Here is a 22,880-nt window from a genome sequence, read left to right on the forward strand (position 1 = left end):
TTTGAGGAAATGAGGAGACAAACCACGATAGACATGGGAGGGTCGAAGCGTTTTATTGTACATTTCGGGTTATTTTACAAAGGCGTGAGGGGCTGCTGGTGCGAGGCGTTCACTCCTCGAAGTAAACGAAGGCGTAATACGAATCGGCGATGAAGACGATCCCGTTGATAAACGCAATGACTCCCGATGCTAATAGTTGACTCTGACTGAATTCCATCCATTCAGCCACGAGGAAATAACTCGTTACTAAATAAAAAAGACCGCCAATAGCGCTGATGAGAAACGTCTGCAACAGATGCCGTATATTTTGTGTTAGTCCTCCGATTCGGATTCAACATCACCCTCCCCCCTCCCCCCTCCCCCCTCTTTCCCCCACCTTCATTCATCCAAGAGTGCAGTGTTGGAAGCTCGTAGCCATAGGGAACCAAGTGACGGTTTAAAGAAACTTGAGCCCAAGGATGACTTTAGCTTCACGAGGACACTGGGTGAAAAGCTCTTATATTCAGTGGCTATTCTTAATAGGTGGCAACACTGCTTTTTCTCAGTTCAAACGTATGCAAAACAATCGATTCGTATTGAGGCAGCTTGCCTCACCTGAAATCGATATTTTTAATCGAGCTAAATTCAGGAAAAACAGCGCTGTCAATTTGCAAACTCGCCACTGCTCTCTCATGAAATTATCTTTTCCCAGAGGTATATAGGAACGTCTCCATTTCAATGTTACAAAATTTGTTGTTAAATGTTTTGCAGGAATATGACCGTGGAACTTCTGTCTCGAATTTTTCTGATTTTCACATGAGTCGGAAGAGAAATTTGTAAAATATTCAATTAGAAATGTCTTAAAGTTTCCTGGTAAAAATGAATTTTGCAACTTTGAAATGTAGCCACGTCCGGGAAACGACGAAGGCACGCATAACTTGGAAAAACACTCTGTATACAGGGTGATCCATAAGTCCCGCACCCATAGCACCGGGCATCGCATTTCAGCAAATTAAGATAGAGACTTGTAATATTGTGAGTGCTCTAAAATCAAAGTAAACGGCTTTTGAGTCCCCCTAAATTTGAAGGGGATCACTTTCCAAAAGGGGCAAGAATCTCAGGGGGCGGGAGTTTTGAGTCACCCCTTAATATACTAACCTGTGAAAAGTCAAGAAATTCTGCCATGACCTTGAATTTTTCTGCACTGGAAAAAAAACACATTGGATCTAGAGTCCAGACTCTTGAAAACGTTGACAAGAAAACAAATACTCTTGATTCATTCGGATTTTTGCTTGAACCAAAACGAAATCCACTTAAATTAAGCAGAGGCTTGGTTCTTGATTTAAGCTAGATTCTGATTGAATCAAGAGTACTTTTTCTTGTCGATGTTTTTAAGAGTCTGGACTCTAGATCCAATGTGGTTTTTTTCCAGTGTGGCTCTTTCCTAAATTTTTTTACCCAGCTTGGTTCGCGCACCCATCCACGTCACTTAATTTTGGATACTAGATGTAGTTAGCGAAGAAAAGTTTCATTCCCTCCATTTTTGAAGGGGCCATCCATACATGACGTCAGATTCTCAGGGGAGGAGACTTGCCTGACAAACCCTTATAAAGTAGAGTGGGAGGGGACAGGGGACCTGGCGTGGGGGACGTCCCCGGTTCCATGCCGGTCTGACAGAATATCGTCGTAAGAAAAGTCTATCGACGTCGAGGTAAAATATGTTTTACGGTGTAGGAGTCAAAAATTTTGAAGAAGTGTTCGACGTCATGTGAGGACAAAGTCAGGGAAAAGTAAATAACAAGTCAAATCAAAGGATTTGTCACGCGGAATAACATTTTTTTCCCTCCCAAAAATTCACAGTTCTCAAATACAATTTGAAAGTCCACCGGACGAGTTTAATCTGAAGTTCGCTCTTTGCATAAAGCCTCCAAAAAATTGAAATTCAAACTTATTTTTCTCCTTTCTAAGTCCATGTTACGTTATTTGGGCTGGAACGGGTGCATGCCTTGAATTGGAAATTCTCTAGCGTCAAACCGCAAAGAAAAATCACCAAAACTATCAAAGTGCAATTTTTGATCGATCTCGAGTAAATAAAAGCGCGATTGATCGAAATTAGCGTCATAATATTGAAACCGCAATTACACACGTATCGACGGTGAAACGACCAGACCACGTATCTCGGTTTGCGACGTCATCGTATAGACTTCCTATCATACTTTATTTCTTAAATGAAAAACTACTCGACGTCAATTCTTGAAAACCTTTGTGTTTTTTTCTCTATGTGCTAAGAAAACTGTGAAAGTTTCAAGAAATAATATTGACTTGTTTTCCTTAAAAAAAATTTAATTGGAGATTAGATTTTTAAACACCGCAAACGAGAAACGTGGTCTTGTAGTTTATCCGTCAATACTATGTCCCTGAACAACCCTATTCCCAGTATACTATCCCAACTTTTCTCAAAATCGAGTGTTTTATTGGCGGAGAATCTGGCAACTTTCAAATGCTTTCTCCTCAGCGCGGCAGCATTGCCAACAGATCCGCCTTCATTCTCGCGGGTAGGCAAAATGAGCTTTTGAAAGCCGATTATTAAACCTCGATCGATAGCATTTACTACCTTGATTGACAAAAAAAAATGCCGTTCAGGGCCAGGCCATTCGTCAAAGAAGGGATGAAGTTTTAATTATGAATCCGCCTTAAGTCGCAATAGCAGGATCCAAAACTTTTATCGAATTCAGTTAAACACAGTAGTTTTGACTACTTGCGGTGCGGTTCGGATTGCGTACGCAATCCACCGATGACTATTTTCTGACGCACTTTGGGTATTAAAATGAGGATAAAATGAAGGAAACTCGTTGTTAATGTAGGGTCTTGTCTCCACGGGTCGTTTTACGGGATTTTTTCTTGGGAAAAAATCCCACTTATGAAGTCGGGAAAAATATTGAGTTAATCAATATTTTTCCCAGTATCAAGCATGGTCCTTGTACCCCCGAGACCAACTGAGAGAGGAATAGAAGGAGTGAAGGCGAATTGTGCGATATTTTGTTGGTTACTCCATTGTTCGTGTTTGTTTTTATCAACTAATGTGTCCAATTGCCAATCGGATTCAATTATTATTTCAATCCCGGTTTTATACTCGATTTTTACTTACTAATCTTCTCGCGCGCAAACTTGTTGCAGGACCGTATAAGCTCCGTCCCGTGGAGACAGTAACTGGGAAAAATCCCAGAAGTTTCATCCCTGCGATTCGAACTTGGGACAAATCCTATATGAAAACGTCTCGTGGAGACAAGGCCTAGTGATTCTTTCAATTTCGGTTTTTACACCCATTTGTCTCCAAAAAAATAACTTCATTCATTTCGTTGACAATATAAGGGAGGAAGAAATGAGAAAATAAGCTGGGTAGGTATTTTTCAAAGAGGAAAAGATCACATTCACGCCGTGCCAGTTCGCCTTCAATTTCAGTGTAGGCAACACAAGCTCCCACGTGGTCGAATAGTTGTATCTTTGCGAAATTCACGGCACGCTCAGTCGCTCACTTGGGACCCACGCAATTAGAGCTTCTTACCAAACGGATGCATCGAGATAGTATGAGATCAACAAGAATCAATGGAAACGGATAAGCGGGGACGGATCGGCATCGAGAAATAATAGGAAAAAGGTTCGTTTTTATTGCTGGATTGAATCATGTCAATGGACCAATGGACCTCCAGACAAGGTACGAATTTAAGCATTCTGATACACGTTGCTTGACCAGAATTTCACGTAGAACACGATTCGCGCAACGACAATTACTGAAACCGACTCCTAACGGAGAGATTAACATTTTTATTTCACATTGGTTACGAGGAATTTGAACTGCCCGCTCACAAGACACTCAAAGCTCTACGTGAGTCAAATCGCGCACTACAACGTCTCAGCAAGCTTTTCAATCGATCAATGTTCATTTCACACCATGTGTTTTTCAAACTATAATTAATTTGCTATAGCTGAGCCAAAGCGTCAAGATTGAGGTTGCCAGATTTTTTTATCGCAGAAATGTTCATGATAAAGTTCAGCGCGCGATGTGAATCACGTAGAGCATTGAGTTTTCATGAGCGGGTAGTTTCAATTCACGCACCAAGAATCATTAAATATCTTCGGAAGGAGTTGATTCCGGTAATTTTCATCGTACGCATCGTGTTGTACGTGAAATTTTTGTGAATAAACACGTATCAGAATGCTGAAATTCGTACCTTGTCTAGTGGTCCATTGAAACAGTATCGGTCTGCCCAGGTAAATTAATGAAGTGAGGTCGTTAAAATGACAATAAAACAAGGCTAAAAAAGAAGGAAAGTGCATTTACATTTAGATTGAAATCGCTAAAATTAAAAAACTCAATCTTTCCTTATACTTAGTTTTCGTCGCACTATCACCGCTGAAGAGGGAGGGCAGCATACCCTCCGGAGGGTCGCGTCGTCCGGACAAGAAATAAAGTGAGGAAAATTTGAGTTTTTCAAGTTTAGCGATTTCAGTTCTAATTTGAATGAGCAAGTATTAAAATCATAATTCATATCAATAGTAAAACATCTATGTAGATCTGTGGCTTCAGTCACGGGCTTTTCGCCAGTCAGTAAGGAAAGTGCAGTCTTCAGTTTTTCTATTTTTCAACAGTTTTTGAGTGAAATTTTTGATGTCCTTGTGCGTTGTATGCTCTAGTTTCGCTAGTATCTTGACTGCAACCAGGACCTAACTTTCTATCCTTTTCTAATTTTCTCGGTCGGATCTCCAATCTAGATCAAGGGTGACTCTAACAACAAGACGGTTTCAGATTTCATCACATCGGATCTAGGCTGTGATGACATCAACGTAGTGCGTGCGGTCCGTGAGCGCCGCTTCACGGCAATAAAAAACCTGTGACATTATTTGAAAATTTTGATCAATTTCCTCGTCTAGAGCTCCGCAAAATCACGGGAATCGTCCTGGTGGACGCATCTACACACAACTATGACAGCAACGAAATTTAGGGAGTCTGGGAACTAATCGCAACGATAATTGTGCTTATTTTTGCCAGCTAGCAGGAACGCTATTCATCAATGTTTATTGATTGGACATATTTAATTATTTAGTTATGCTAAAAGGAACTATGCTACACGCAAACCCCATGCTCATAGGTCTTTTCAGCAATGACACGTCTAACTGGACGAATTGTCGCGACGCGTGGCGCGGGTGCAATTGGGCAGCGTTTAGTTCACTAAATCAAGTCTAGCTATCGCCAGATTTCATCACTGGACAAAACTATTTTGCAGAAGAACGGTCGTATAGATGCTTTAAAAAATCGACGAATTCATCCCGTTTCTCGGGGACCCTGGTAAAAATTGGCGATAGGAGCTGCGTTTCAAAATACCATAGAAATTCTTATAGACGACAGAAGAAGACGATAGAAAATCATATAGCTGGCTGTAGGAAGTGGAAAAAATCATACGGCCGGGCTACACGAAGCGATAAAAAATTATATAGCCGGGCTATAGTTCCTATCGCCGGGCTTTACACTTTATCGCCTGGCTGTTGCTTTTTCGCCATCGGCTATAAAATGCTGTAAGAAATTGTGTAGAAATTCGTGTGCTTTGTAAATCCTTAAGTTTGTACGGAATCAGCTTAATATTTACAAAACGCACATTATATTTTCCTTTACTACATATTTTTTTCATCAATTACAATGAGAATAATCCATACAGAGTGTGCAAACATTTCAAAGTCATGAGTTGAAAAACGCTGACTCCATGAGATTAAATATTAGAGCGTAACACAAAGCGGAGCGGCGGCGCAATGACGCCTTCAAACCTACCAGCGATACGTCACGCATTGCGCGATGCGTGAAGTATCCCTGTTAGGTTTGTAGGCGCCATTGCGCGTTTTGCGCTGGCTGCCCGCCAGCCGCGCCGCGCCGCAGCGCACCACGGCGCTTGAAGCAGCTATTTCACACGAGAGGTATTGCACAGTATCATACGAAATTGAAGGCGCTCCAACATATTAGGAATGGCAGGCAGGCATCCTTCAAAAGTACGGAGCTTTCCTCGCAAAATAAACCAAGATGCCACGGCCCAAAAAGAGAGCAGTAGTCCAAAAACTCGCCAAGTCCTAGCACCCGTAATTAGTAACGTTTAGCATACACTTTATTGCCAGGCTGTTGCTTAATCGCCATCGGCTATAAAAGGCTGTAAGAAATTGTGTTGCCGGCTATAGAAGCTATTGGAAATCTTACAGCCGGCTGTAGGTCTATGTTATTCTGGAACACAGATTCTACTGCCAATTTTTATCAGGGGAAAGTACCATGAAATTTTTAGAGGAATCCACACAGCCGTTCTCCTGTAAAAATACCCTGTCCGAGGGAATTTGGCAATCCTCAATTATGTCACTCGGTTTCCTTTCGTTAAATGCCGCCCAATTTAGCGCATCGATGAGATTCAGCGAGATTCTCCATTTTAGGGTTTAGCGTTAAAGGACTCAAGCGCCAAAATCTCGTAGCCCTCGGGAGTCGTTTGAGGCAAAGGGAGCTGAGGATCACGAGGTTTTGGCTCTCGGGCCCTTCCGTAATAAATTAACGGTTTTATTATGTTCGTCCCGAATGGACCCTTCGTCGTCCACGATAGAGCGCATATCAATTTCCATGTGAGCCCTGTGCTCTAAATAACTCTATACTTTCCCGGGCTCAAGCGAAAATAGAGATAGGTCAGAAGAGCGACGCGTCTTACGCGAGTGCGACATTGCGTGCGAAGCGCAACACGTCCCTTCTCTGCCGTGCTAAGGAAGAACGCCGTAAGAACATCCGAGAGTCGCCAAATTTCCCTGGATAAAACATGTGTTGTCGACGACATTCATGCATATTTTTCCGTGAAATTTTCAGATATTTTAGATTAAATTGCGTAAAAAATTGTCTGTAAATTTCGGAAAGTAGTATCCGCAATTTTCTCGGTAAATCTGCGGTTTTTATTGGAGGGAACTTGGCAACGTCTGAAGGCTCATACGGCGTTCTTCCTCAGCGCGGCAGTTTGGTGCGCCCAAACCCGAAGTTAGAATGAATTTCTAGCTTGGGAGAGCCCGAAGGCTGTTAATTGGATAATGGCGGGGTCATCGTATCGTCTGTTGCTCCGTCCGTCTGACCACCGCATCTTGCCCAGACTCAACCATGTTCGAGTTGGAGATAATCCGTCACCCAGCGGACCGCACGTCCTGCAGTTGTCAGTTTCCAACGAATCGGCTCTAGCGCCAAATCGAATGAAATGAGTTCTTGCATGCATCAGGATTTTCGATTTGATCCCGGAATCCTACCTAGAATTGGATTGAAGGTAGCAAGGGGCGGCCTCGTTTGCTACCCCCGTCGGGGCCCCAGCGGCACGAGATATAGAGAGTATGGAGCGATCCTATTGGTTGAAATGGGTGGCTCCTATCGACTAAGGGGGTAAATGATGGACTACCTAAAGCGTCTCTCGTGGGTCGCCGTTAGTTAGTCTAATCCTTTCCTCCTTTGTCCATTGCAACTACTCGCTTCCTCCAACAGGATCCCTCCGAATCCCTTTTGCCTTCTTTGTCTATAGCTTTGTCTATCAATTTCAATAATCGGCCCGCAGGTAGCACAGGTTAAGGCTGCACTATGTTGCAAATTACATGCTTAAAGTATTCCTATTTGCATCGTCGTGTTGCGTCTGTTGCCTATCCACTAATTGAAGGGGCATCTCTCATCGAAAATCACCGTCAAATTGAAATAAATTGTGCTTTATTTTTTTAAATTTTAAAGTGAGGGGCTTTGAGGGCAAGGCGTATAAGTGCAGTTTTTGAAACAAATTGAGGTATTAATGATTTCAAGTAAGACTAGTCTTAATGCATATTCCGTGAAAAATTAGCTCTGTGGCTTTTGGCTCTTTTGGCTCTTCTTTGGAAAAAGAACCCACATTGGATCTAGAGTCCAGACTCTTGAAAACATTGACAAGAAAAAGGACTCTTGATTCAATCAGATTTAAGCTTAAATCAAAAGGAAATCCGCTCAAATTAAGAGGCTTGGTTCTTGATTTAAGCTTAAATCTGATTGAATCAAGAGTATTTTATCTTGTCGATGTTTTTAAGAGTCTGGACTCTAGATCCAATCTGTTTTCTTTTCCCAGTGTTCCAAAATATCGATTGTGATGACTGCATCCTAAAACACCTCTCGAACGTGACGATACACGGAACTGAAAGCCGAGGATCCACCTTAAATTAGGCGAAGATAATATCACGCTTCGCGATTTTTCTCCTTGTTTCAAATCCGCAGCGAAGAAGCAGCCGGCTTTTGACGACGAAGCTCCTGACATTTCTACTAACGACGGTATTGACATTTCGAGTGCTCAGCAAAGGCAGAGTCGCCCCCCCCCTCCCACCCCCTTCGCGCTCGTTATCATCGTATTCAGATATGCCTTTCGGAATACCGTCGTCTCCTGAACGAAAGAACGTAACTCCATTTCAATGTTGCCAAATTTACCCTCGCAAATTGCCTATTAATCAAGAGAATCTTGGGCATTTCTGACTGAAAATTTCCCTGAGTTTTCTCTAGATTCCAGGCAAAAATACCAATTTTGGATCAAAATCGCTTGCGTACATTTTTGTAAAATAAATTAATTGTTCGAGTCAATTTGGCAACCTTGGAATGGAGTTACGTTCCTTCGTGCTGGAAACGACGATACGTGCGCCCGAGCCGATCGGTAGGGAAAAGGTAAATGCCGTTAGTGAGGAGAGGGGTTCGCGGAGAGGGTACCGGAGAGCTAGCCCCGATCCCTGATTCTAGAACAAGACTCGCGGAGGCAGCGCTAAGTATGGAGCAAAGTTTCCGGGAAAATCCCTTCCTTAAACGCTTGAAAAATGGGACACGGAGAAAAGCGGAATTAGAATGCGACGTTTGGGCGATGCGCGGGAAAGAGAAACCGACTTTTCGTCGCTCCGCTGACGTAAGGGCGTATCTCGATTTCCGCGTGAACCCTCAATAGCGTGAATTTATATGGGAAACAGGGCTCACATGAAAATCGAGGTACGCCCTCACGTCATAGAGACAACGTTTTATGGGAAAGGCGGATTCTGCTCGTTGGGCGAGATTGGCCAAATTTATTCACATTGGGATTCTTTCTCAATTTTTCTTTAATATTACTCAACTTCCAAGCTCAAAAAAGTGGAGACCGTAATACTGCCGTGGTAAAGAAACGCGCCTTATGAACCTTCAGGCCAAATTTCACGGATCCTTACGGCGGACTAAAAGTTCAAATTTACCTTTTCTGCTTAGAAATTGGACTTTGGGAGCGAATTTTTCACAGAATATGCATTATGCCTAGTTTTACTTGAAATCTTTAATATCTCAATTTTTTCAAAAACTGCACTAATGCGCCTTTTCCTCCAAGCCCCTAAAGTATGCATAACTTTTCTTAAAAATATATATTTTATGGGATAGAATTTGGTAACATTCGAATGATCATACGGTGTTTTTACACAACACTACAACACGGCAGAGAAATCTCCTACTCCCTAAGGGTAGCTATCCAAAGACACGCATCATCGTAAATTTCGTCCTGTGCAACCGTGCGGAAAGCACGAGAGTGACAAGTGACACCAGTCCGAAAACTCGGCCAATTTCCGTTTGGAGCGTGCCCCGTGCGCGCAAATTACCAAGTCAAAAGAGATGACATTGAATAAACTGGACGTATTTATGCTAAAAGGAACTATGTTACAACGCAAACCCTATGCACATAGTTCCTTTTACCACAAATACGTTCAACGTTGCAGTGCGGCAACGGTATTCTCGACTTTTGCATGCGTCATCCTCGAAAGTTACCGAGCGAAATGAGTCCAAAAGTCGTCCAAAAAAATGTTAGTACGTGGAAAAAAAATTTCATTAAATACATTCCAGCCCAGTCGTCTGAATTCATAGAGTACATAGAGTCGTAATGTATAAGTGGGAGAGCTGGCGCCATGTTCTGCTCGACGAGTTCCGAGCCTGGTGTGCGGGGTCACTTTTCCGATACATATTCGATCCAAAATGGCGGTGTGGAATATGGCCGGGTCCTCGTGTATCGCAAACAATCGATTATGTATCGAAAAAGGAACCCGGCGCCGCACAGGAATCTCGGAATTTGGGACCTGGAAAATGCTTAAAAGTGGCGCCAGCTCTCCCACTTTCATTACGACTCTATGTACTCTATGTCTGAATTACGTTAATTCTCAGTCAGAAATTTTATTTTATTTCTTATTTCCCCTTACCTAGGAGGGGATATTAGGGATTTTTGATTCTTGGTGAAACCATCTCATAGGAAAACCTTATTTGTTGTTATTTGTATGTTTTGATTGTTATAATGAAGTTTCTGCGAGAGGCGAGGATTTCTGGTTTCATAAACTATTTCTATGACAAATTTTCCGGGGCACGATGGCGCCATTAATTTAGTCCAAAGATGGATGGCCAAACTTAAAAAGAAAAAAAAAATTACTCCAATAAGAGCCAAACGCATACCGTCAGTATAGGAGAGTTCTCGTCTATATACTGTCGAATCCTCCGTTCAGAGATATGCCAGCAGGTTTGCCACTCTGTATGAGGCTGTGGGATGGGAACTCCACGTGTTGAGAAGGTAATTTTTAGCCTCGAATCATTGCAATCTTTCTAATGTGTACAGCGTTATCTTTGCACAGAGACCTTGGCTGAATACGGAGCAGGTGGGCTCTCCTATACCCCATGACGCAATGCTCCTTCAATAGGACCCGAATGTAGCCCACTAGACAGGGTGATGTATTAATTGAGCAACGAGTAAAACATGTCTTTACGTAAAAAAATTACGCACCTTACAATGAACTTTTTGAAAATTTCCAAATGCAATTCCCATGAAGAATGAGAATAATCTTTGAAGGAAGCTCATTTGGACTTCCCGCTTTTTTTTTTTTTTTTTTTTTTTTTTTTTTTTTTTTTTTTTTTTTTTGCGAAATTTGATTTCGCTTGTACGGTCTAACAGTAAAAGTGGAAGGCAAAAAAATCATGAAGTAAAGTGATGAGAGCTGATGTATGAAAAATAGGTATCCAAGTCAATTTCAGGTGACAATAATCTGAAAGCATCTAATTCTTTCATCCCAGATCAAATGGGTTGCATCCTGAAGGAAGAACAATTTGTCGGGAGTTTGGGATGGCGCCGACGGCGTTTAAAATGTAGGAAGCAACGCGTGACCTTGTGAATTTACTTACAAATCGTCGCGAGACGGGTTCGTTGAGGAGAAGTCCTGCCATTATGAGAATATTGAGGAAAACGTAGCTGAACAAGGTCAAATCAATGATCTGATTCCTGAAAACGCTGTGTGACCCAAAATATTGTCCTATCACCAGTACGATACTGATAAACGTCAGCGCCTGGAAAAAGAATCAATAACCGAATTATTCAAAACTATCAGATTTTTGTAAGTTCTCAACACGTCTAATAAGTAGTATCTTGAAATTCACTTGGTTGAGAAAAGAAATAGATTTAAATCGGCGTTTGAATGTAGTCAGCTGGTGGAACTTTAAAATAGCCATCACCGCCGTTTTCAGGGGAACATTGGCAAGGAGTGCGGAAAAAGTAGCTCGGCAATATTGCGACCATATCATGCCTTCGTTAATTTCAAACCTTGCCGCAATTATTGCTCGCAAAAAATAATTTCAGTGATTGTATGAAGTCCATCAAGAAGCAATCTACCCTAGAGACCCTGCCCACAGGGTCCAGAAGCAATTTAAGTAATCGGTCCAGATAGAAGTCTAATCGGAAATGAACACTCTTTCTCGCCCACTGATGATTGATTACCGATTTTTTGAGAATTTCATTATCCTAATGCTGTCTGATGAAATGTCTGATCGAGCAGTTTCCTAAGCAAGTTTGTCACAGAAGTCAATTTTAGAGTAGTTAATGTAATGCATTGTTTCTGATTCCATCAACTGGTGTTTTTGAGCAGATGTTGATGCATTTAATAGTCAGATATTCTTTGAGCTTCTACTTGTGACCAGCGGGCCGATTATTGAAATTCAAACCAGCCCGATAAGGCATAGAATTGCGATATATTGCATGGTTGAGATAGGGCTATGTCTTGTAGTGTCGGGCTGACATAGTTTCAATAATCGGACCGCTGGGCACAGTGGATCGAGTCAATGGAAGAGGTCGGACAAAACTTGGAAACTTTAAACGCCTATAACTCCGTTTATACAAAATTTTGAGGTCCCAGAAGTGGTTTTATTGGTTTCCTCGTGAAATTTTCTTCGAGGAGCACCCCTTGCATTTCAAAATATGACGAAATAAACACCAAAATTCTCAGTTTCAGTCAAAAATTTCATGTCCGACCTCTCTAATCGACTCGATCCACTGTGCGGGGGTCCGGATTTATCGGCTATTTTATGCCAAAATGCAACATCCGTCCATGAGCTGAAACTGCATCGCCGGCCAATCAGATAGCCTTAGGATGGGCTGGAATGCAGTTGTGACTCATCGTAAACATTTTCAAGTACGCCCGTTTTTTCCGATGAATTTCGGCCACAGAATATTGAAAATGCAACTTCGATATCCTTTGGAAACCCCTAATTGTTCACCTCTTTATGATACATCAATAACACATCGACGGTGAATCTACCAAACCACGTATCTCGTTTGCGGTGTTTAAAAATCTACGCTCGCATTTTATTTTTTTGAAGTCGACCAAATCAATATCATTCCTTGAAATTTTCACAGAATTTTCTCCGCACAAAGAGGAAAAATCACAGAAATTTTCAATACTAGACGTTAAGTAGTTTTTCATTTAAAAAATAATGTATGACAGGAAGTCTGCGACGTCGCAAACCGAGATACGTGGTTTGGTAGTTTCACCGTCGACATGTCCCTGAAGGCATTGGATGATCAAACAGTTAGATCGACGAGTCGGTAGCACCTAATTTTATAGTATAAATTTTTAGTCACTTACCAATTCACCCGCTTTAAATGCAAAAGCCGGCGATTTTATGGTTTCCATGAGCATCTTGGAAATTTTTAATCCTTCTCTTCGAGTCGAAACAGCACTTAAAAATGAGACTTCTCTTGGAAATTTTTTTACAACGTGAGAGTCAACACACACAAGGAATTCAAGAAAATCAGAAATCAGGTTTAAAGTCCCGATCGGGTTATTTTTACTTTCGGTTTCAAATTTTGCTGTGCCTGAAGAACTTGTACTCGGAAGACTGTCGAAGAACTTTTAGCAGAAGCGTGTCCGGGCGTGCGCTTTGTGTGTGGAAAAGTTGTGTCAGCTGTGTCCCTATCGTGAGCCAATTAATATCTCGTCAAACACTTGAATCTTCCTTGTAGATAAGACTTGTCGGACTATCTGAATTAATGACTCTTTATGCACTCTGCCGTGAAGTATCCTAAAAGTTCCCGCTCGGTCGTGGATACCTGCCGTGCTTTGCGATATATCGATTGTTATGCCATTTAAACCTATGAAAAAGGATCGATAAACAGGATGTTTTCAGCGAACACCATACTAATCGATTCTTTACCATAGCTTTAAATGGCAGAATCATCGATACATCGCAATTCGCGCCACGCCACTGGTGGGTATGTCTCTCTCGCTCTTCAAACAGGGCTTACGTTCCCTCGGAGTTGTCACACTGAGTCATTTTACACCAGAGCTCTGCCGTGCTAAGGAAAAATGTCGTACGAACCTCCGAGAGTTGCCTAATTTCTCCCGATCAAACAGTTCTCTTTAAGGAAAACAATGGATTTTTTTGCTTGACTTTTTGAGATATTTTATATTAAATTGCAAACAATATTGTCTGAAAAATTTGAACAAAAATATGCAATATTTTCCCAGGAAAATTAGGTTTCATCGAGGGAAGCAAGGCAACGTCTGAAGGCTCATACGGCGTTCTTCCTTAGTACGGCAGAGCTGTCACATTTTTTTTAGGAATATCCTTCCTGATTTGGCAGCAATCTAAATTTTTTTCAGTCTTTGTTTTTTTTCTTCGTTTTTTTTTGGGGGGGGGGGGGGGGTTAGTTTACACACCTGAAACGTACAAATCCAACTTTCTTACAATGAAAGGACAAAAATGATGACGCGAATTAACTAAGGATCCAGAAGCAAAGATAAAATACGTAGGTGTATCGAGAATTATTGATGATCAGTTCGCGTTATTGCAGGTGACTTAGCCGGAAACAGACGGAAGGCATCCATTGGCATTGGGAACGTCTAATCTCTGGTTACTGCTATCTAGAGCTAACTTCCTGTTTACATGCTACTTTTTCTTCTTCTCCTTCTTGCAATAGGCCTCAACAAAATCCCGATCTTTTTGTGATTTTAGAATGATAGCCAAAAAATTATCGACGGTAAAGCTTGCGTAGGTCTTTGTCTCCTAGCGAGATCTCCATGAAGGTATGCACTTGCGCGCTTCTTAAAAAACAGCAGGTCTCGGTGAGGTCTTTTACAAGAGATAGTTAATCTATACTATTTCTTGATTTCTCATCCCCTTAAATCGATAATCACCGAGCATTTTATGCGATTTCTTCCGAAAGTTGATGAGGGCGGATACCAATCTGCGCAAGCAACGTCCACTATTGAATTTTTCTCACCTCGGAAACTATCTTAAAGTCGCTTGCAAAACAGAAATGCGGTTTAGTTTGGTTTAGTTGCGCCAGTATTGCTTCAATTATCGTTAGTTGAAAGGTGGTGAATATCAGGGCATTTCGAAAAAAACTTGGCGGCACGGCGTCGCGTCAAGTTAAAAGGGCTTTTAAATACGGCAAGTTGTTTAAGGAAACCAAAACGCCTTCATTTTTATGGATGCAACGTGGACTTCCTAAGAGCAATAATATTTGTATTAAGGCGTCAATATCGATATCGCGTCCCCGGCCTCAGTCGTTGCCAAATCGGAACCAAGAATGGAGATGTCGCATGTGTGAGGAATTTGCGATTTGACCATCTCTTGTGTAAAAGTTTGCGAGAAACACGATGGTGCCACTGGTTTTCTCTGAAATTAACTCCCAAGCTCAAAAAAAGCTCTCAAGTTGAGCCCAAAATGGAGGGGATATCCAACGCTGTCCTGAGAGTCCACGTCTACATCAAGACAAACTCTCCATGCAAAGATTAGGGAGCAAATACATTAGCAGGGTTGCCGTGTTTACAGTTTTGGAGTCCCCAAATAAAGTGGCAGCCCTGTCAATGTATTTGCTCCCTATCTTTGCATGGAGAGTTTGTCTTGATGTAGAAGTGGACTCTCAGGATAGCGTGGAATATCCCCTCCATTTTGGCCTCAACTTAAGAGCTTTTTTTGAGCTTGGCGGAGTTGATTTCAGAGAAAACCAGTGGCACCATCGTGTTTCTCGCGAACTTTTACATAAAAACCAGTAGTCAAATCGCAAATTCCTCACACGTGCGACATCTCCTTTGGGTTAGTAGTCCTCGCCTGATTTAAAAAAAAAAAAAAACTCGCCTAGTGACAGATACACTATATTTTAGAGATCCCGCATCGACGATCTAGGGCTTTGTCTCCAATGGGTCAGTTGCTGGTCACAGAACAGGAAACCAAGGGTGTCCAAATCGTGGTAGCTGACGTCAAAAACCCGATTTTTTCAAATGGCGATAGGTATTTCAGTTTCATTAAACAGGCACCACCGTGTTTCTCGCGAACTTTTACATAAGAATCAATGGTCAAATCGCAAACTCCTCACACACGCAACATCTGCTTGTAACCAGTGGCAATTCTTTGACACATCAGTAGCAATGCTTACCCTCTCTTTAATTTTATGTAAAACTATCGATTTCCTAAACATTTTATATTGTACATAAATGAGCAAAATCTCGACTGTCCATAGCGGGTGTTCTCCCCTATTTTTAAGCGCTGGCAACCACGGTTTGGCTTCGATTCGTCAGTCACAAATTGAAGCATTGTAGTTACCCATCTTAGAACTCGTGTCACAACGTGGATTTAAAGTGTCACTCAATGCGACAGACAATTGCCGACTTAAAACAGCCATTCATCAGTCCCGCAGCAAGCAGTTAAGTTGTAACAAGTTTGCTCGTGCGGCAATTAAATTTTCAGATCGCCAAAAATGATTTACCCCGATCCTTGTCTTTGTAAAAAAAATCAATGTTTCCATCATTCTTATCAATCTTAAAGTTTCATCCAGAAACTTCATGTTCTCAAAGGTTCGCGTTTTCCTAAACAATGTCAACGAGCAAAGCGCAAGTCTCTTACGGGGATGCCTCAATTCATTTGCTGATCCAGCAAATTGGCAACAATGTTTTTTTCAGTTTGAACCTATGAGATGTAGGTATTGATTCTTGGAGGACTCAACACATACGAAAGTTCAATTCCGTAGGTAAACCCATCCCTGTTTGGACAAGGCCTTCCATTTATAAAAAAACGAATGAAGAAATTGTGAAAGAACAAACATAAGTGTGGTCAATAATTTTAACTTCCGCCGCTGCGCCGACAGCTGTGTGTTGGCGCAATGCGTGAAGTATTCATGTAGTCTTGTAGGCGCTATGCGTTTCACGCCGACCGCTGCTGACCACACTGTTTGGCGCAATGCATGAATTATTCATGCAGTCTTGTAGGCGCTATGCGTTTCAGGCCGACTGCTGCTGACCGCAGTGTGTTTGACGCAATGCGTGAAGTATTCATGCAGTCTTGTAGGCGCTATGCGTTTCATGCCGACCGCCGTGCCGCTCCGTTCCAGGTCAAATTGCGTGTTTGGTTCCTCTCTTAACTCGACTAATTGGACGTATTTCTATCAAACGGAATTATGTGCATTAGGACATGAGCCCTGAGACTCATAAGAATATGTGCATAACAGGGCTTACGTCATAATGCACATAGTTCCGTTTGATAGAAATTCGTTCAATTAAAGGTGTTGTCTCTTGTATCACCGAAAGACGGCGAAATTAGAAATTACTATACTTTAACTCTCAGGAAATGAGAGATTTTGTCGCCTTTTCTCGTTTGTAATTTATTTTCTGAATCCGATTTTTTCCTCTCTTTTTTTGATACCTACATTCAAAAAGATTGCAAAATTTGCCGCCATGGGCAGCGGCCCATGTGGCCACCCGCTTAATCCAGCCCCGTGTCCATCTGGCAATTATTACTTCCGTTCTTGGCAAATCGAAACTTTAAATTTGTTTTCTTCCAAATTTTTTCTCTTTTTTTTCTCGTTTTTTTTTTTGGCTGTTAGGCGTAAAGCACTGTACATAAGTTCGTCAAAGCTAAACTTTTTGGACGGCTTTCGTTTTCAAAACTCTAGCAAGGCACTCTTTTACGCAGTGGTGCCAATACCTAAATTTTGAATTTTTTGGCATCGATGTCACTCTCCCCCTGGATGGTCACATTTCTGTTCTAACTTGTTATAACTGTTAAAATAATAATTTGAAGAATAAAGCAGAAATAGTGTCTATTTGTTTACTGTTGTTTGATGTGCAGGATTTTAATTTCATCGTTTACTGTTTTGCAGAAGAGAAAATCGCACTAAACTGGCTGTTGAATCAAAGATTGAAAGACTACAGTTGGGGCAATGGAGAAGATACTGCATTGACTCTACTAACACTCGAACTGACACGCACAGGTGACCCAGCACAGCGACAACTAACAGCCAAACAGCTTGAAATTGATTTGATTCTGCACCTCTGGCGACACCACGATGTTACTGCCACTCATCTGGCCAAAGAACGGACCTTGACTCCTGGAAAAATCGCCCTCTACTCTTTAGCCTTATCAGCAACATGCAACGATCCACGACAATTTCATGGACACGATTTAATAGGTAAGGAAATGAGGAATTGAAACGGAAACCGATGTAGTATATAAATCCAATAGTGAATGGCACCTTTTTTAAGTAAATTCGATTCCAAAGATACAAATGCTGGAAAATTTGTGTGTCAGAACTGGTGAGTTCTCCTAATTAGAAGAACGAATACATGTCTGTGACCTTTTTAAACATAATTTTTTTAATTTGCATGGAAATCTTTTATGAAACTTACTGGCATGCATTACAACTACTTAATTTGATAGTCGATTCTACCCACCTTTAAGGAGTAATCTTTTTTAAATTTATAGAGGGAAATAATAAATTTAAAAAAAAAAAAAAAAGTTCTACCTGGTAAATACAGAAACAGAAAAAGTAAATTGTTCTACAAACACGTAGTAAAAAAATTTCCTCAGAATGTAAGAAATATTTTTCGAATTTTCTTCATTTTTAGGGATATTTGTTAAAAGAATTAAAAGCGGCTTTGGCTAAAAATCAAGATTAATTTTTGTGTGCTGCAACTTCAAGACGGTAAAAGTTTATGCTGGTTGAGATACAGTTGAAAAAGAGCTGGAAATACTTCAAATGCAGATTGCCCTTTTATTTTTAGAAGGTTCTCTTAATTTTACTAATTCTGGATTTTCTCGATTCCGGCTGCCCCAAAAATGCAGTTTACCAAGGTCTCTTAATTTATGGGGTGAGATGTGTCATCTGCCTCACACAAATAAGATGCATCAAAAGAAAAGTATGTGAGATCGCTGCTCACTGGTTCCTCCTTTAAGAAAAGGTACTCACTTGTTTGCAGCATTCTCTCTCTCTCTCTCTCTCACTGTAATAATTCTTATGAGCCAGATACACTGCAAACATTTTATAAAATTGCAATTTATCATCATTCAAATGACATATTTTGAAGTCCTCCATCGCAAACGATGACAGTTTGCCCCCTGATTTTGATTCTATGTAGAAGTTAACAAAATAACCTCTATTCATTCCATTTCCAGGATCTTTGTTGCATCATGAAGCAGAGTCTGATGTGGATTTTTCACTTAGTGTCCTTGCGATTTGTAATGCTGGAGCACACATTAGAAAACGGAATTTGAGAAGATTGCTCAATATTGCCAACTCAAAACACACTGTCGGTAAGAAAGTTTCACAAAAATCACAATTAGGCATCAGAAAGGGCTGATATCACCTCCTAACATCACAATCTATGCAAGAAATTTAAGTATGAATTTTTGAGATTCTTGCTCCAAAAATTTGTAAAACAAATGCACAGACATAGTTTGGTGCAGATGAGCCACCATGATTTCAAAACTTCTCATGAAAAACTGCAAATGACTGTTGTCATGTAGTGCGGTTCCTCAAATCAATCTAACAACAATGGTAATCCTACCATTGAATAATAACTGCCAAAAGGGCAACTTTCCTTACATAATTAACTTTTTTTCTTGATATGCATCGTAATACCATGTAAAATACAGAGTGTTATGAGGTAAGGAGTCTGTGAAAAACGTCTTATTCTTTGTGATGACTGTTGGGTAAGAACGAGCATTAAGTAAGTGAAGTGAGCGGGGGAGTCAGTGTTCAGCCTGATCCAAATTCAGACAGGAACTTGATAATACTTTCGGGTCTCCTTTGATAGTCAATTGCAAAGGATTAACTTTTTTCATAGTTTTCAAAATTCTTTAGAAGATCTGAAATATTTTAAATTGACCTATTTATGAGTAAGAACAAATTTTTTCTGGCTCAACGTAAAAATCGTGATTTTCTGAAGTTTCCCTTAACCAAAGATTTTTTATTCTCAAGGAATTCCAGTGTTATAACTTTACAGTACTCTAAATCCTTAGAAAGGATACAATTCCAGTGCCAAGGCTTGATTGTTGTTTTTACTCAAGAGCCTCAGTTTGTGTATACTGATTTTTCTGTATTTTGTTCTGTGATTTTCTAGAGACACTGAGCAGTGTAGTCATGGCTCTGCAGTGTATAGTGGAGGATCATCGGAACAGGAATCTTGAACACTATACCAACAAACCACTCCTAACCTTAGCAAGACTTCAACAGGCTGATGGAAGTTTTGGTAGTCTTCATGGGACAGCTCTCGCTGCACAGGTATGTAATTGCTCTTCTTTTATAATGTTGAATTTTCATCAATCTGTGCCGATATTAAATTTTTCTTCATATATTTGATCAGTCAAAGCGCTATAAATTTTCTGTTTACTGAAATTATCTTTTTTCCTTCGGAAAAGTAATCAACAATTAACTCCACTGACGGCTTAGAAAATAAGTTTGCAGTATGTCTGGAGAGATGAAGTGGAAAAATACCAAGTGAAATTGACTCAAATAATCAATAACGTTTCATTACTTTTTCAGGCTCTCCAGGATGAAAACGAACTTTGGAATAGATCAAGTGCCATATCCTGGCTTGTGAACCACCAGAATCCTGATGGTGGATTTTTTGATGTACCAACCACTGCAGAAGTGATTTTAGCCCTAGCTGACAAAGGCCTTGGCTCCGTTAGGGAAATTGAATGTGACAGCACGATCAGAGGTATGGTGTTGGCCCCTTTAAATCATCTGAGGCTCTCAAGTTCCCAAAGTTTTGATCTCAAAATTTTACTTGTTGAATCCTTTTAAAGAATTATCTTAACTTTAAATTGCCAAAAAAATTATGATTTTTTCAATATTTGTTTGGAGGATTTTCTAAAATTTTTGTCTTAAAATTGGATGCAACTAACATTCTTCCTCATCAGCCTTGTTTCAGGCATGGTAATAGATTCCTTTTTTATGCTTACCTACTGAAAAAGTCATGCCCAAGTTTTTTGTTTTGAATTTAGTATTTACTGAGGACCCAGTAGATCACTTTCATTTTAGCATTTCTGCATGGAAACACCGGAAGTAGTATCCAATATTATTAAATTCTGAAGCATGGGTTTGGAATAAATCGTCCAGTAATATTTTGGTTAAGCTTTGATCGAAGGAAATCTTTGTATAAAGTGCTCAGAAGTACTAAAAAAATCTCAGGTCACAATCTATTTCAATTACAAGATATTTTCCTTCATTTTCAGGCTATGAATCAGACTCCTCTCTGAACATACCAAACCTGTCTGTCACAACAGAGGAGACTATTCACGCTGTGACAGAAAATGAAAGTAAAAACAAGACAGACACCTCCAGAAAAAGCAAAGACATCAGTACGAAGAAAGAGAAACCAGACAAAGCAAGAAATTCAAAAAATTCTGGGTCAAAAGAAAAAGAGGCTCTCAAAACGAAATCTATGAAAGAGTCTGCAAGTTTGTCAAGCAAAGAAACTGTGAAAGATGTTCTATTAGAGTACGCTACGCAGGCACCCGCAGTAGATGTCACTGTGACGTACACACTCTGGATTGGAAGTAACATCACTGACAATCAGAGTATATCGATAACAACCCAGCATAATTCGACATTTTATAATGTGATGCAACTTGCCGCCGAAAAAGACAGCCAACACTATAGGTGAGAGCATCATAATGTGTGATCATTCACAGAAATAAGGACCTTAGCGCTGAATAATTAAAATAATGATATTAGACTTACTGCCTGTGGGAGTGCACCAAGTGATATTTTGGCAAGTCCTAAAATGTCAAACTGAATCAGAACTATGATGGTTTGAAGTATTTTGTTCAAAAACCGAAGCTTTGAGTGAAAGATTTTCCAAGTTATAATCTTACATCGTTGAGGCTCATAACTATCGAAATGAAATGCAATTTCATACTTCTACATATGAGCATGACAATGTCATAAATCGTCAGTATGTTTCTCCTTGATATAGTAGAGAAAATTCATCGTTGAATACTCAAATTCGCTTAACAAAAATTATTCTCCGGAAAAATTTTCTTCCATGTTTCTAGGTACTTTATCCTGTCTATGGATGATTAAATTTTCTGCTTTAAATATAATACGAACCTTTACTGTGGAACTAAAAGTACTGGTCGCTAGTAGTAGTCAGGATTTTAATGTAAGGTATCATGGACAAAGGAGTTTTGTGAAATATATTAATATATCTATAAAATATAGAGAGTACAAAATTGAATGCTAAAATTCCTTTTTTTTTTTTTTTTTTGCCTTTTTTTTGAGTTCAACATGTTGGGGAGTGTATCAGCTCGAGCCAAAAAACAGAGTTTTTAATTTTAGAACAGTATCAGAACCTAGCACTTATGAATATTGAACAATTATCCCAATACATTTGTTTCGTTCTTGAGTTATGCTTTCATGACTGTACTCAACATCTCTGAATCTTACCTTTTGGGTCCTTATGATTCAGTTAAAAACTAACCCCATCGTGCAGTGCCTTTGTAGCTAACGTGTCTAGACAAGATTAGAAAAGTAATCCTACTTTTACCATCCATAACTATAAGGCCTTGTCTCCACGAGCCGTTTCACGAGATTTGTCCCAGGGAAAAATCCCACTTACGAAGTTGGGAAAAATATTGAGTTAATCAATATTTTTCCCAGTACCAAGTATGGTACTTGTACCCCTAGGACCCACTGAGAGAAGAAGAAGAAGTGAAAAAGAATTGTGCGATATTTTATTCATTACTACATTGTTAATGTTTGTTTAGTTAAAATAATGTGTCTAATTGTCAATTGAGTGCAATTATTATTTTAATCCCGGTTAAATACTCGACTTATACAATTTACCTTCCCGCGAAAACTAGTCGCAGGACTGTACGAGCCCCGTCCCGTGGAGACGGTAACTGGGAAAAATCCCAGAAGTTTCATTCCTGCGATTCGAACTTGGGACAAATCCCATGAAAACGTCCCGTGGAGACAAGGCCTCAGAGGCAAAACATTATAATTTATTAGTCTAAATTCTGTGTTGTTTTTTATGAGCAACATTATTTGAAGAGCAACTTTTGTTTTTGTTCAGTTTCTCAGCAACAGAGTGGCCTAATGGACATTATGTTCACACTTTGGCTGGCTGGAAGGAGGAACCAATGAGTTATCATTACTGGTTATTGTATCAGCTGACTAGTCTACCAGATCCCAACAACCCACCAGGGAATCAACTTGTAGCACCCACAGGTAATCATGCATTACAAACTCCACGCCATACATGTCCTTCATACTTTATACGTCTGCATTATTTTGTCAGAGAAAAGCTAA

The 22,880-nt window shown here is 40.3% G+C and overlaps 2 protein-coding genes across 2 annotated transcripts in view; one reads left to right on the forward strand and one right to left on the reverse strand.

Moving 5' to 3' along the window:
* Window positions 1-22,880, forward strand: part of LOC109034332 (uncharacterized protein CG3556) — a 42,201-nt gene that overhangs the window by 12,204 nt on the left and 7,117 nt on the right. The window contains exons 2-7 of the mRNA XM_019047413.2: window positions 17,448-17,756; window positions 18,740-18,877; window positions 19,687-19,847; window positions 20,109-20,286; window positions 20,804-21,230; window positions 22,645-22,799. Of these exons, the coding sequence (XP_018902958.1) occupies window positions 17,448-17,756; window positions 18,740-18,877; window positions 19,687-19,847; window positions 20,109-20,286; window positions 20,804-21,230; window positions 22,645-22,799 (1,368 nt within the window). The remainder of the gene's footprint in view (window positions 1-17,447; window positions 17,757-18,739; window positions 18,878-19,686; window positions 19,848-20,108; window positions 20,287-20,803; window positions 21,231-22,644; window positions 22,800-22,880) is intronic.
* LOC109034335 (uncharacterized) lies at window positions 31-13,274 on the reverse strand. Its single transcript, XM_019047418.2, has 3 exons — window positions 12,934-13,274; window positions 11,201-11,362; window positions 31-286 (listed from the first exon to the last, which is right to left on the reverse strand). The coding sequence occupies exons 1-3, from the start codon at window positions 12,985-12,987 to the stop codon at window positions 110-112; spliced, it is 393 nt and encodes a 130-aa protein (XP_018902963.1). The 5' UTR covers window positions 12,988-13,274; the 3' UTR covers window positions 31-109.

The sequence above is a fragment of the Bemisia tabaci genome, chromosome 4, assembly GCF_918797505.1.
Source record: "Bemisia tabaci chromosome 4, PGI_BMITA_v3".
Lineage (NCBI taxonomy): Eukaryota > Metazoa > Arthropoda > Insecta > Hemiptera > Aleyrodidae > Bemisia > Bemisia tabaci.